Genomic DNA, 12,834 nt, shown 5'->3' with positions numbered 1-12,834 from the left:
TCTCTAGAAACTCTCTAAAACTCTTTATCCCCTCATCTCTCACTTAACTTGACACCACTCCATCTCTGTTCTCTCAGGGAATCTCCTCTGTTCCCCACAGGCCAGTCTGTGCCTCCGCTGAGATGACATCCATCTTGTCATGAGGGGGTCTCTTGTTCTACCCCTAACCACCGCTGCCACGTGTAAAAATATGCAGGCTCCTGTGTGCCTGTGCATATTAAAGACGGGCAATGAGCGCATGTGTCTTCAGAATGAAACGATGGGGATCATTGAGAGAGCTGTATCTGTCAGGCAGGCTCGTTTTCAAAGGGTTACGAGGAAGCGAGTGTGCCGTTCCCTCTGGGCACAACACCCCTGGGTTCTATACCTGGGGTTAAACTGGTGGTGGAGTGATTTATGTGACTGACAGCAGAGGAGTGGGAACATTTAGTGTTTTCATGGTTTCGCTGTCCCCGGGGCTTTTTATACAACTACTGCCATAAGCATTTCTGCCAATGGCTCCGAAACCCCAGTGGGGTGTACAGTGGGTGTGCACATTCCAACACATATTATCATAAAAGTTGAATTTTTAGCTTATCTTTGCACTGGTTGCCTATTTATGCATAATTGTTTCTAATGATCACAGTGAAAGCACTGATGAGACTGATTCCTGGTTTCTTTAAAGACTTTAATTCTATATCTGTGTCTAAGCCAAGTGCGCAATCAACTTACAATAACGTAAAGCATTAAATCTCTTTTAAAGACACACAATTTTAATTTCTTTTACACGATTAATTCCTCATGTATTCACTGCTATTTAAACATCTTTATTAACATTTTACTAAAATACTGTTCTAAAGAAATAGTTTTTTGAAAGGCTCTATACTATATACATGTATTACAACTATTCGGGCTCCATCTTGGGCGGCCCGTGGTCTAATGGAAAAGGAACTAGACTTGTAACCAGAGGATTGCTGGTTTAAATTCCAACAGGTCAATGTACCCAATCCCCATTGATTGGGTACATTGCGTTGCAATCTTCAGGCAGCACGGCCCCCAGTGCCAGACAATCAGCAAAGGAGGGGGCGCAGGATTTTTACGAGTGGGCACTTCTAATTAGACCCTTCATGGTCATAAATAGGGGAGAGAAGAAGGTGATGTTTATCAATCTCTACTTGCACTGTGGCATGAAAGCAGTATACAGACACAAATCCCAAAGACAGGACTATTTGGTAAGTATCAATTGGCATTTTTCGTGTGTTACTCTCAGTGCATGAATCCCTACAACCACGCTAACTCCAATTCATTTCAGTTTTAAATGTTTTCTTGTTGCCATTGTTACCTTATGATGATCACCCCCCTCTCGTTCACTCTTCTATTTCCCGCGTTAGTTTGTTAAATAGCAACGCACCAGAAACAAGTGCACTTGGGTTTAAAAGGCAACGACAAGCAAAACTTTGATTACACCCAAAACACACCTAATTTAGACACTAAATACAACCCCTTTGGGTCCTGCACCTCACTTAATGTCATAGTGTCATGATTATGTGCCGTGTAACTAGCAACAGTGCAGTTGGACACGCCTTCATACACCTGCACCACACACCTTAGGCCAAGTCTGTCAAACTTGACATAGGTTGCTTTTTAATCGGTGCAAAAACCATCCAAATTCAATTAAAACATTTAAAAAGCAATAAATTAGCAACATCCACTTTAGTGTATTTACTCTCCTCACTTCAGTATCTCAACCCAAAATCTAATACTACTGACTTTTTTACAGTAAAGTAACACAGCGAGCGTCACAAGCAAACACCACAGGTGTTCAGCAGCTGTTTGATAGAGGGGAAAAAAGCGGCAAAGGTAATTCAATTTAATACCATAATACAACATAATGTGCAAAACTGAAGCTACAATACACCGTAAAAGTGTTCAAGTTATAGCAGTCAAGAGTTTTATTATATTTCTCCACTGACACCAACTCAGAGCAGGATGTAAAAATTGTAACTTTGCCTGAAAATGAATAAGCTGTGATATAAATAGTCATCCTTAAACATCTTAAAATCAGCTTGGAGCGAGTACTATAACGTTTCAAACTTTTCTATTTGAAATAACATCTCTGTTTGACTATTCCTCAGGTGAGTTTACGTGTTCACATGTGATTGCATTCTGATGTCGCCTACACGAGCAGATAACTCGCCCTGATCTCATCTTCTTGCCGCGGAGCGCTCGGTGGCTATCAGCCTGCCCCGGCGGTGGAGCGCTATCTGGCAAACCTGTCAGCTTCCAACCACGCAAATAGACATACATATACACACAATTAGGAAATGGGGGAGCAACAGTGGGTGAGAGGAAAAAGGGGAAAACGATTTTTAAATCCGGCTTCAGAGGCGAGGTGAGCAGATGCAGCCAGAGACAGGTTTTATCTGTGCTCATTATCATTCAGATCAGTTTGAGAATAAACTGGGGGGGGGGGGGGTTAAAGTGTTTAGACGGATTGATTCCAGTATGGGCGACACACACACTCACACACAGACATTTGGATATTTTTATCAGTGAGGGGGAGGAGGGACTGTGCAGGGAAAGACACCTGGATAAGGCACATTTCCATCTAAACTACGCCACTGGTGTGTGTGTGTGTGTGTGTTTGTAACAGAGAGCAGAGTTCTGAAAATTGCCTGATTAAACGTGTCAGTGGGCGGGAGAAAGACCAAAGGAGCGTGAGAACAAGCGCGCGGGACAAAGAGCATTTTAATTATTCAAAAGAGCCTGATCAAAAATGAGACAGCTGTGCAAAAAGCACACCCTCACGATGAGCGTGTAATGGAACGGTAACACAAAAATAATGTTACCATCCTGATCTCATTCATAGCATTTGGAGCAAAGTGGACACAGACAGTTTCATAACACTCAGTGGGCTCAGTGTACGTCAGCCTAAAGGCAGAGACATGGTCTGTCAACACAGGCACGAGACTAATGATTAAAATCTCATTTCATGTTACAGCAGTGTGAGTAGTGCTTGGATTCTTTTTTGTTTGGCTTTCTGTAATTTGTTGTTTCAAATGTGTTGTTTCTTTTCCACTAATAACTTAACGTTGGTACATTTCACTCTCCATTTTTACCAGTTTTCATTGCACTTGTACTTGATGCTGTCCACGTGCGTGTGACACTGATCACTGAGGACGGACGTTAACACCAGGTCTGAACATACTGGGAGAAAGAATTTACTGTGTATTGCAAGACAGGGACACACTGTGTAAGGTTTTTCCCTATAGATGAAAGAAAGAAAGTGAAACAAGTGTAATAATATACAGAGTCTCACAGAAAATATAATGTATGCACTGATTTTTGTATAGAAATTATGTAAATGGTGGCAGTGAATGAGAAAAAAGGTGTTTGTCTGTATGTGTGTGTGTGCGTTTGTTGCCCACACACTGTTGCATGGGAGAGCCGTTCACCGTCATTCAGAAATACAGCTGCATCGCTAAACAACTCTTTCTCCTTCACAGCAGGACTCCGGCCTCCTCCTGCAACAGACCGCGTAATAAAAACAAAGACAAACACAGCAAAGCTCTCTCCGAAACAGAGTCGAGATAAAGACTTCACAAGGACTCAGACGGAGGAAATGAGAGATAAGACCCATTTTGAAGTTTGAGCTTCTCTTTCTGGTCACGGGGGTTTGTGTTTTCACCTGTTTTCATCCCCTCCTGAGGGGAGTCTGGCAAAAGATGTGCATCAAAGGCAGCCCTCCAGCCCTGTATAACACTCTGATTATGGGGATAACACTGTGTGCACCATCAGCCACCTCCGTGCTTTGCTTTTGTTCTTAAGTCAACAAACACAATTCCCCAAACAACAAGATGCCGTCTGGAAATCCATATACGGAGCACAAACACTAAAGACCTAAAAGTGCCTCCTCATAGACTCCAATTATAAGCCGAGAGGAAGGCAATTAAAATTTCCATCACAGGGTGACAAAGCGTCTTAAGTGGCTGGGCTATAGTCCTGAAAAGTAGCTTGATGACTCTATTCATTTGGTGCCTGCTGAAGCCTCACCTTCCCATCACTTCTAATTAAGGAGGCAAAAAAAGGGCCTCCATGCAGAAGGCTGGAGGTGGGGATGAGGGAAGAGAAGGTGATGAAGAGGAGGAAGAAAGGGAAAAAGGGAATAGGAAATTAAACAAGTAATAGTTTCATGCTCAACAGTTGAGAAGCGCTCAGACGATGAAGGAAAGGATAAATATAGCCCAACATGTCTTTTTCTGTCGAGGTGCAGCTAAGGTGTGATCCTGAATTAATTCAGACTTGGCTGTATAACAATTCATACACTCACCCCGAATCTCTGAAGCCAATCAGAGTTCTCATAAATTCAAAAATCAGAGATGGTGCCACCTTATGCTTTCTCTGAAACCTCGTCTTCATCCATGTGCAATCCTGGTTTAAGCTTAAATTGTGTATCTGGTAACTTAATGTAAATACTGTGTAGACTACTCTATTTTTACAATCTTAATAGTCGATATCTTCTATATTGTACATTCACAGACGTGTATTTCCTTTACTGTCTTTGCTGCTGTGACACTGTCAGTGTCTCCATTGTGTGGGACTAACAAAGGATTATCTAATCTTATACAAACACTTACAAGACATCAAACTGAAGATGATGTTAAGATTCCTTGACAAAAGTAATAATACCTAACCTGTTGACAATAGACGAGTCTCTGCAGGGAGCTTTCCAAGAAGACGAGCAGTCGGACAGTGAGCAGATATCACCTCAGTGTCGAGTTTGCATGTTCTCTACATCAGAACCATTGAAATGTAATAGTTGTAGTTCTAGGAAGAGTTCTAGTTCTATAGGTTCCTAGTAGATGATGAGTAAAAGCACAGGATGAATTTCATGTACCTTAACAATATAGTACGGTACATCACTTAAGTACTTCTTGAACAGACATCAAGAACAGTGTAGCTCTTACGCATGGAAGAATGTCAGTGGGAGGAGCCGAGTAACAGCCTGTCTGCTTTAATATCTGAGCTACTGCTGGCATTTCTCTCATTTCCTCACATTTTTTGACTCCTGCAGCTCCACAGATTTATTCTTCTGTATTCTTTTACAGAACATATCCTGTGGCTTCTCACTTTTATTATTTCCATGCATTAGTTCCTTTGTTTTTTCTGCACATTCTACCAACTTATTCTCCTGTAAACACACATTTCACTGTACATGCATACTTGATGTGTTTACAGGAGCAGCTAACTCCATGAAGTTTACACAAAGTTTCCTCTCTATGGACATCAGTCTTGAGCAATGTACTTTTTGCTTTTGCTCTTCACCCCCCTGCCCCCCCCCCTTCTGCATTCATTCCTCTCTCCTCCTTTTATTCCCTCATCTCTCAGGTCCATGTTACTCCACAGGGACCAGGCATCTAAAGCCCAGCCTGTAATCCTCTCAGGATATTGAAATGCCAATCCCTCCCTCCTCCCTGACCTGCACCTTCACCGGCTCTATTCCTGCATCCCTCTCTTCTTCCCTGCCACAGCTAGAGGGCTTTGGAGGGAGCGAGACACTGGGAGCCGAGACATTCAACCCAAGTGTGTTTCAATAACACACACACACACACACACACACAGTATGTACACTTTACTGTGCAAAACTCTTAAACCACCACTAGCTTTGTTGTTAATGACCATTTATATTTAATTGTTCAATCTCATTGAGATACAAGGAAATAAATACATGTAAATAAAGAAATACAAATAGATTTTTACAGAGCAATGTGGCTTCTAGAGGCAGAGGTCAGTTACCTTCTTTTAGCACGTCCCTTAGCTACTCTTTAGATTTTTGATCGTATGACCATCAGTGTTTAATCAGCTGATTGTTTTTCTTCAGATATGATTTCACTGCATTTACAGCTCAAAAATGAAACATGTGAAACATTCATGTGCTTTTCAGAACGAATGGCACAGGTTTCTGAAAAACAGCTTGAATGCTTATCTTAGGTATCCAGTTTGTTTACCAGTTTCCTTTGAGAGAATTAATGCTGATGCAAAACTAGGATTTCATGTCTGTCCAATTCTTTGATATTTTAAATGGAATGCTGTTATGGAAAGTTGGTCCTCTTAGAGCAGGGGTGTCAAACTGGCGGCCCGGGGGCCACATGCAGCCCACCCACCACTGTACTGAGGCACATCTGCCACTGAGGTGATGGAATATAGACAGAATATAAGACTTTATGTATTTGCTAGCAATATTATTGTTATAATAGTAAATAAGACATTTGGTTGTAATCATTGCTTTATTAAATGTATTACACTCAACATTAAATTACATATAAATACTTAAACTGTTTTAATTACAGTTATCCTCATAATTATTTGCTAAGTTTTCTATTTATTTCTCTACGTTTTTGTGCATCATAAATGTGTTTTTATTGTTAAATGTACATCATTTTATAACAAAACAAGCACTTTTACTTTGCAGTTCTGTCTAATATTATAATGAATATCGTATATTTCCCACCCACTACTAAATAGTTGTTTTTTTTCCAATTTTTTTCTCTAGACCGGCCCCCTCTTGACCAGACTAGATGCTCATTGGTTAGTAGGTTCCCCTGCTCCCCTGTTCCAACACACCTGATTGAAAAAGATCAGCAAAAACCTGATAATGACCCATTTGTTAAAGCAGGTACAGGGCAGAGGGTCCTCAGAAACACTGATATAAGGTCATCGTAGCATCACTAAAACAACAAAGCTACTGGTGACCCAGAAAGTGGCTGTTTTTTTGTAAAGTACACATGAAACACTGTCGAGACAACATGTCATTATCGCATTATTTCCCCGAACGTGCACAAATCAAGCATGAGGCGGTGCAGAGAGCGTGTAACACGCACACACGGTACAAGAAAAACGCAACATGAAAGTGCTGTAACACACATATGGTATAGTGCACTCACACACACACACACACACACACACACACACACACATATATATGCATCCATAATCCACAGCTGGATAAGGGGCCCCGTGAGCCCTGGGCAAAACTGATCCCCATTTACCCTCCCCACGCCCCCATCTCCTCACGCAATTCCAGCCATGTTTCTATCCCTCACTCCTCCTTCCCCTTTTATCCATCCATGTTACCATCTACCACACCATGCTAACCTCCCTCATTCCTCTTGGTGGCCTGGAGAGTCCTGATAAAGCTCCATCCATCTGGGAGAAATCCACTCAGTTCCAGGAGAAACTTTAAAGAATTCAATTTGTATTTGGTTTTAATGGAGGGTATTAATGTCCCTGGATTTGTCGTGCTGTTCTCAGACGCTTTCCCAATACCAACAGGAAAGAAAATACACATGCATTGGTGTTAACTGACCTCCTCTCTGTGCACACGTGTGCGGTTGGGTTGTGTTTGGCCATGAAATAGCACCCAAAAGCACCTTCTCTCCCCTGACTCACACTGTGCCCTTAAATCCTCAGGCTTTCCTGGCCCTCAGCTGACAGAGAAACTGTGCCACCTGCTGCTAACAAGCTTACCGTGCCCAGAAAAGCAAATGTGGTGCAAGAAGGGGTGATGGAGAAAGAGTTGTGGGGAGGACATGGAGGAAACGGAGGTGAGGTGGTGGAGGACAGCAGTGATTATGTCATGAAAGGAGGTGAGAGGAATAGATAGTGGATGGGGTCGCTGTTGATGGAAAGGCAGGAGAGAAATTACCATCTAAGAATAGTGAGGTGGCGGGCAGGAAAGGATACGGTGTGGGAAATGAGGGAGGAAATAGAGGGTAAAAAAAGAAAGACATTGGGATGCAGAGGGATTAAGAAGGTTAAAAAAAGTAGAAAGTAATAAAGTGATGATGAGGTGGTGAGAGGGAACAGGAGTGAGAGTGTGTGTGTGCTGGTGTGTTAGCTTTGTTCCAAATCCCTGCTGCAGTATTTATAAAGGTCACAGAGTTTTGGTGGCGTGAAGCACACACACACACACACACACGCACGCACACACACACACACACACACATTTATAAGGACACGAGGCTGACATCTGTGCACAAGTGTCATTTCATTCTTTAACTGACCTGGTTGCACTGGATTTCTGGCTGTTGTTCATGCCTGAGTTATCTAATCTGTGCACAGAGGCACTGATGACTCTCACCTGCAATGATGTAGCTATAAAAATGTGTCGACTTTAACCTTGTAAGAAAATAAAACACACACACACACACACACACAGTCATTGCTAGACAATATGTATTTGTTTCTGTTAATATCTTTGGTTGATTCCCATGGCAACAGCTAACACACGATGAAACGTACGATTTATTGGTCATATTAATGAATCAGACAATAACTGGGTTATCATTTAAATGTGATCAATTCCAGTTCTAATTGTACTTACAGTATATTCACAGAAGGTCACTTAAAACGTCTGCTAAAATATAAGCCAGCTCTAAACTACGGGGCAACTTGAACTTTGAAAGGTAATGTTAGCGATTAAACTCTCGATATTGATATATTGAAAAACGTTTCCATTATCTTTTAGTCGATGTTTTAGTAGTTAGTCCTGAGGAATTCTACATGACCAAAATTTGAGGCAGAAACTTAATTTTATTAAAAAAAATGGTGATTATGCAGTGTTTTTACTGCATTTTGGATAAAATAATAGGGTTTTATTTATATTTTTATTATTTTTACATTGTATTGAGTATGCTGTATGCTTGAAAAGTCACGCCGATGCCCTAGTGCACCAGGAATTTAAAATCTCAATGAGTTTTATTCCTGATTAATTACCCCTTTGCCAGTGCACCCTGGCTGGGATTGGCTCCAATGATCATGTGACCCTAATGTGGAGGATAAAGCTGTAGACAATGAATGGATGAATGCATGAATAAAAAAAATAAATAATAAAATGGTTATAAAGGGTAAAATATTAGATGCAGGTTTAAGTACTGGTGTAAATGTATGACATAAAATATATTCCTCTATTTGGAACCTTTAGACTTTCTCATATATTATTCCTCGCTCCCTGCACATGCTGCGTGGTTCTACTCTGGTTGATGCCTTTGTGTCTTTGTTATTGCTATTTTGTTTTTGATATGCAGAGGTGAGGCATAACTAAAGGAAGAACCCTGCATTTTGAAGTGGATCAGCTACTAACAACTTTCATTTTCTTTAAGATTGGCAGATAAGATGCTCTTGTGCACTTTCTAGAGAGGATAAATATCAAAAAAGTATGTGACGGGGAAATAAAGTGAGACAGCAAAAGCTAAACAGATACAGCACTAGAACATCTCTCCTTTTGTTTTTATCCTGTGTCCCATGTGTTCATTAGGACTGCAACTATTAAATGATTCATTAACACATTCAACTATTTTGTTAATTGATCTCTTTTCTGGTTTGTTTGCTTCTTATAACAAAGAAACCATCAAATCTGAATAGTTTTGCTTTGTGGACCAAAAATAAGACATTTGAGAACATCATCATTTCCAGGTTAAAAAAAAGAAAGAATGAAAGAACATAATTCAACATTTTATGAACCAAGTAATCGATGAATGTAATACAGTAATTGACAGATGATGTCAATAAAGAAAATAATTGTTAGTTACAGCCCTAGAGTTAATATAATTTCATGTCGCTGACCATTTCCATCAGCATCATCATAAATACATCTCACATGCATATTTAATACGCCTTACACAACTGAACAAGGTCTTACTCCCCGGTGCAGCATGTGAATACAGATCACAACACAAACACAGGAGGAGCTGTGCACTGAGGTCAGCTGGTTCATGGTCTTTGGGTCCGTAAGCTGCAGATCTCAACCACGCTCTGCTAGTCAGCTGTGTCAACCACAGCTCTTTTTTTATGTGACAGAGAAAGTCATTCCACACACACTTGCAGCATTAAACACCTCACCAAATGTCAGTCTGAATCCACCCTGACACAGAAAGTCTTAAAGTCTTCTGAAACCTCTGCAAACACACTCCCCCCCCCACAACCCCTTGTCCAATCTGTGTGGACGACATGGTTAGAGGGAAAACTCACACTCTAATACCCCAATATAATCACAAATTAACGCCATGGCAACAGCTGATATGACAGACACATATCAGAGAGAAAGGTTGAAGGAACTGAACGGGAGATCTATCTATCTATCTATCTATCGATCTATCTATCTATCTATCTATCTATCTATCTATCTATCTCGATTTCTAATGGTGAAGTGCACTTTACATTAACATTTACATTTGGTTAACACAGTTTTAATGTGATGTCACTTTTCAGTCAAACACAACAATAAAACAAGTAAGAATGAGCTTTATGTTAAATTACAAATAAATCCAATGTGTTTTTAGTCCAGCCACTTTACCGCCTCCTACTGGACTGGAGGTGAGTCACTTAAAACTGATAAACCAATCTCATTGCATACATTTTAACTCAATTAATTATGGCTGTTGCAGAGTTAGCCATATTTAAAATATGTTCATACGATGTACCTGACTAAATTGGATTGTTTTCACGATTAACAGATTATGTTGATTCTAAGGAATTTGATTGAAGAAAACGTGAAGTATGGCGATTTAAATAAAACCAGATCGATGTGAATCATTTCAAATGCCATGATTCATATTTTTGAGGGCATCAATTTTGACTCTCTAGTACTTAAAATGTTGCTTCAAGTAGAAAAATACCATTAGTGGAATGCAGTCAAGCTGGAAGGGATAAAAAGGGACAAATAGAATTTGCATGCACTAAGAATTTTCTAATAAAATACAAGAGTAAATGTAAGACAGTGACAGATGTACTAACTCAGAGGAGAGATTTAGTGAACACGAACACACAAAGCTGTCATTTTCATGTCCACAACATTTACAATTGGTCAGAGAACGGATTGAGGTCAGCAAACCACATTCATGATAAATACTCCAAACCAATCCACTTAAATCCACAATATACACAAACACACAGTCAGTCACCAACTTTCTAATCGTTATGCGACACATTTTTCAAAGCTTATGTCAACAACACGTCTCATCACCTGCCTCCATTTGCAATTTCTCTCCACTCTTCGTTCATTCGTTCATTACTGGTTCAGTTTGTTTTCCATTCAACACAAATGAACGGCTTGCAAACAGATGACAGATTCATTTACGTGTGCATTTCTGCATAAGAGGATTCACTGGCTTTCAAACGATAATGTATGTAATCTAATATACATTTCTCCCTCATGTTGGAGTTGTTGGGTCTTTTCACACTTGAGCTCCCACAAATAGTGTTGCTGCCACACTGGTTGGCAGGTCTACTTGGTAAAATGCTATTTCTTTTCTTTTCAAAGCCACTGGCTAATGGTCTGCTGGAGACTTGTGCTGATGAAAATGAGATCACCTCCACCAGCGAGGCGTTTTGCTCTACCGTCAGACACGCTGTCAGGAGGAGGGGGTAGTCAGTGTATAATGAGACCGAGCGCTTCTCAGTGTACACTTCAATGAAAGATTTGCTGTTGAATAGCATGTGTGCATGATGCATTTTTAGAATCATACATTGCAAGGAATCTTTTAAAAGTTCACAGTGTGTGTTTGGGTTTAAATAAATAAGTTTACCTATGGGGAGATGTACACAGTAACCTACATGAACATGTGTGTGTGACATGATGATACAGTGCTCAGACACAAGCTTGACCCAGAGCTTTTGGAGCTAGTATGTCATATTTTAATTGGCCTTTTACCCTTTTAAACACTTTTATTCTCATTTCCAATTTGTGTTATGTACATTGGAATTCTGTTTTTAATGTTTCTGTACAGCACATTGAATAAACCTTCATGTAAGAAAGGTAAAAAGAAAAAAGAAAGAAAGAAAATGCGTTGCATCGCCTTACAACTTAAATGTAAAACAGTCTTTCCTCAGGAAGATGAAACTGTGACTCACCTGGAAGGCTTGTGGACACGTTGACCTGTGTGTAGAACCTCTTATTGGGCAGCAGTTCTGACACTCCGTTTAAGGCTTCAACAGTGAAGGTATAGTTGGTGTTTGGAAGAAGATTGACCACGGTCACCGTTTTCTCAGTCAGGCCAACCTGCTGAGGCACAAAGCCGACACTTGCCCCGCACGGCTCACACTGCTTCGCGAGACACCGCCGGCACCCGACGCTGTAGGTCAGATCCAGCCGGCCACCTGTGTCGGACGGCGCCGCCCACTCCAGGATCAATGTCGACTGCTTCAGGGTGTAGATCAAATCTCTAGGAGGGGCGGGAGGGCCTGCGAAAAACAAGAGACATTAGAAAATTGTATTTTGTTTTTGCCATTAATAATGGATGAGTCCAAACAAAATCCAGTGCACACTGTGAATATTTTTCTCTTTTGCAAACAATACAAGGGCTGCAACTATTAGCCCACATAACTGACAACATCCATTATAAAAAAAACATCAATGTGGAAATTGGCTTATTACTTTTTTTCAGTTGCTAACAAGCATTAGTCAAAACTGTCAAAACGCTTCACACAGTGAACCAAACAGACACACATTTCATTGCCTTCACACGAAATGCAATCAGTGACCACAGTGTCCAGAATTCATGAACTCTAATCAGAGTCCACCACCTGCAAAGCACTAGACTACAGCAGCGCTGTGTTAAAATGCTCAAAACAGTTAAAAACACAATCAAGACAGAATGATGGGGAGCACACGGCATTTCTGCAGCAGTCACTGTGAAATCTATAGACAATATTATAAAACCAATCACATTGAGTTTTTATTCTGTCCATGGAATTACTCATTTGATCAATCCTGTTACAATATATAAAACAAACTAATTAATTTAGTAGATTCAATACAGTACAAAGATCGTATTCTATAATAAAATGATAATTTAT

General features: G+C 40.4%; 1 protein-coding gene across 3 annotated transcripts in view; it reads right to left on the bottom strand.

Annotated features, from left to right (window-relative positions):
• LOC131447278 (ephrin type-A receptor 7-like) overlaps positions 1-12,834 on the bottom strand; it is a 162,697-nt gene that overhangs the window by 43,281 nt on the left and 106,582 nt on the right. For all 3 annotated transcript variants that reach the window (XM_058618941.1, XM_058618942.1, XM_058618943.1), the window contains exon 5: positions 11,890-12,219. In XM_058618941.1, coding sequence (XP_058474924.1) covers positions 11,890-12,219 — 330 coding nt within the window. The remainder of the gene's footprint in view (positions 1-11,889; positions 12,220-12,834) is intronic.

This window comes from Solea solea, chromosome 20 (assembly GCF_958295425.1).
Source record: "Solea solea chromosome 20, fSolSol10.1, whole genome shotgun sequence".
NCBI lineage: Eukaryota > Metazoa > Chordata > Actinopteri > Pleuronectiformes > Soleidae > Solea > Solea solea.
This window is presented reverse-complemented; position numbering and strand designations above follow the sequence as displayed.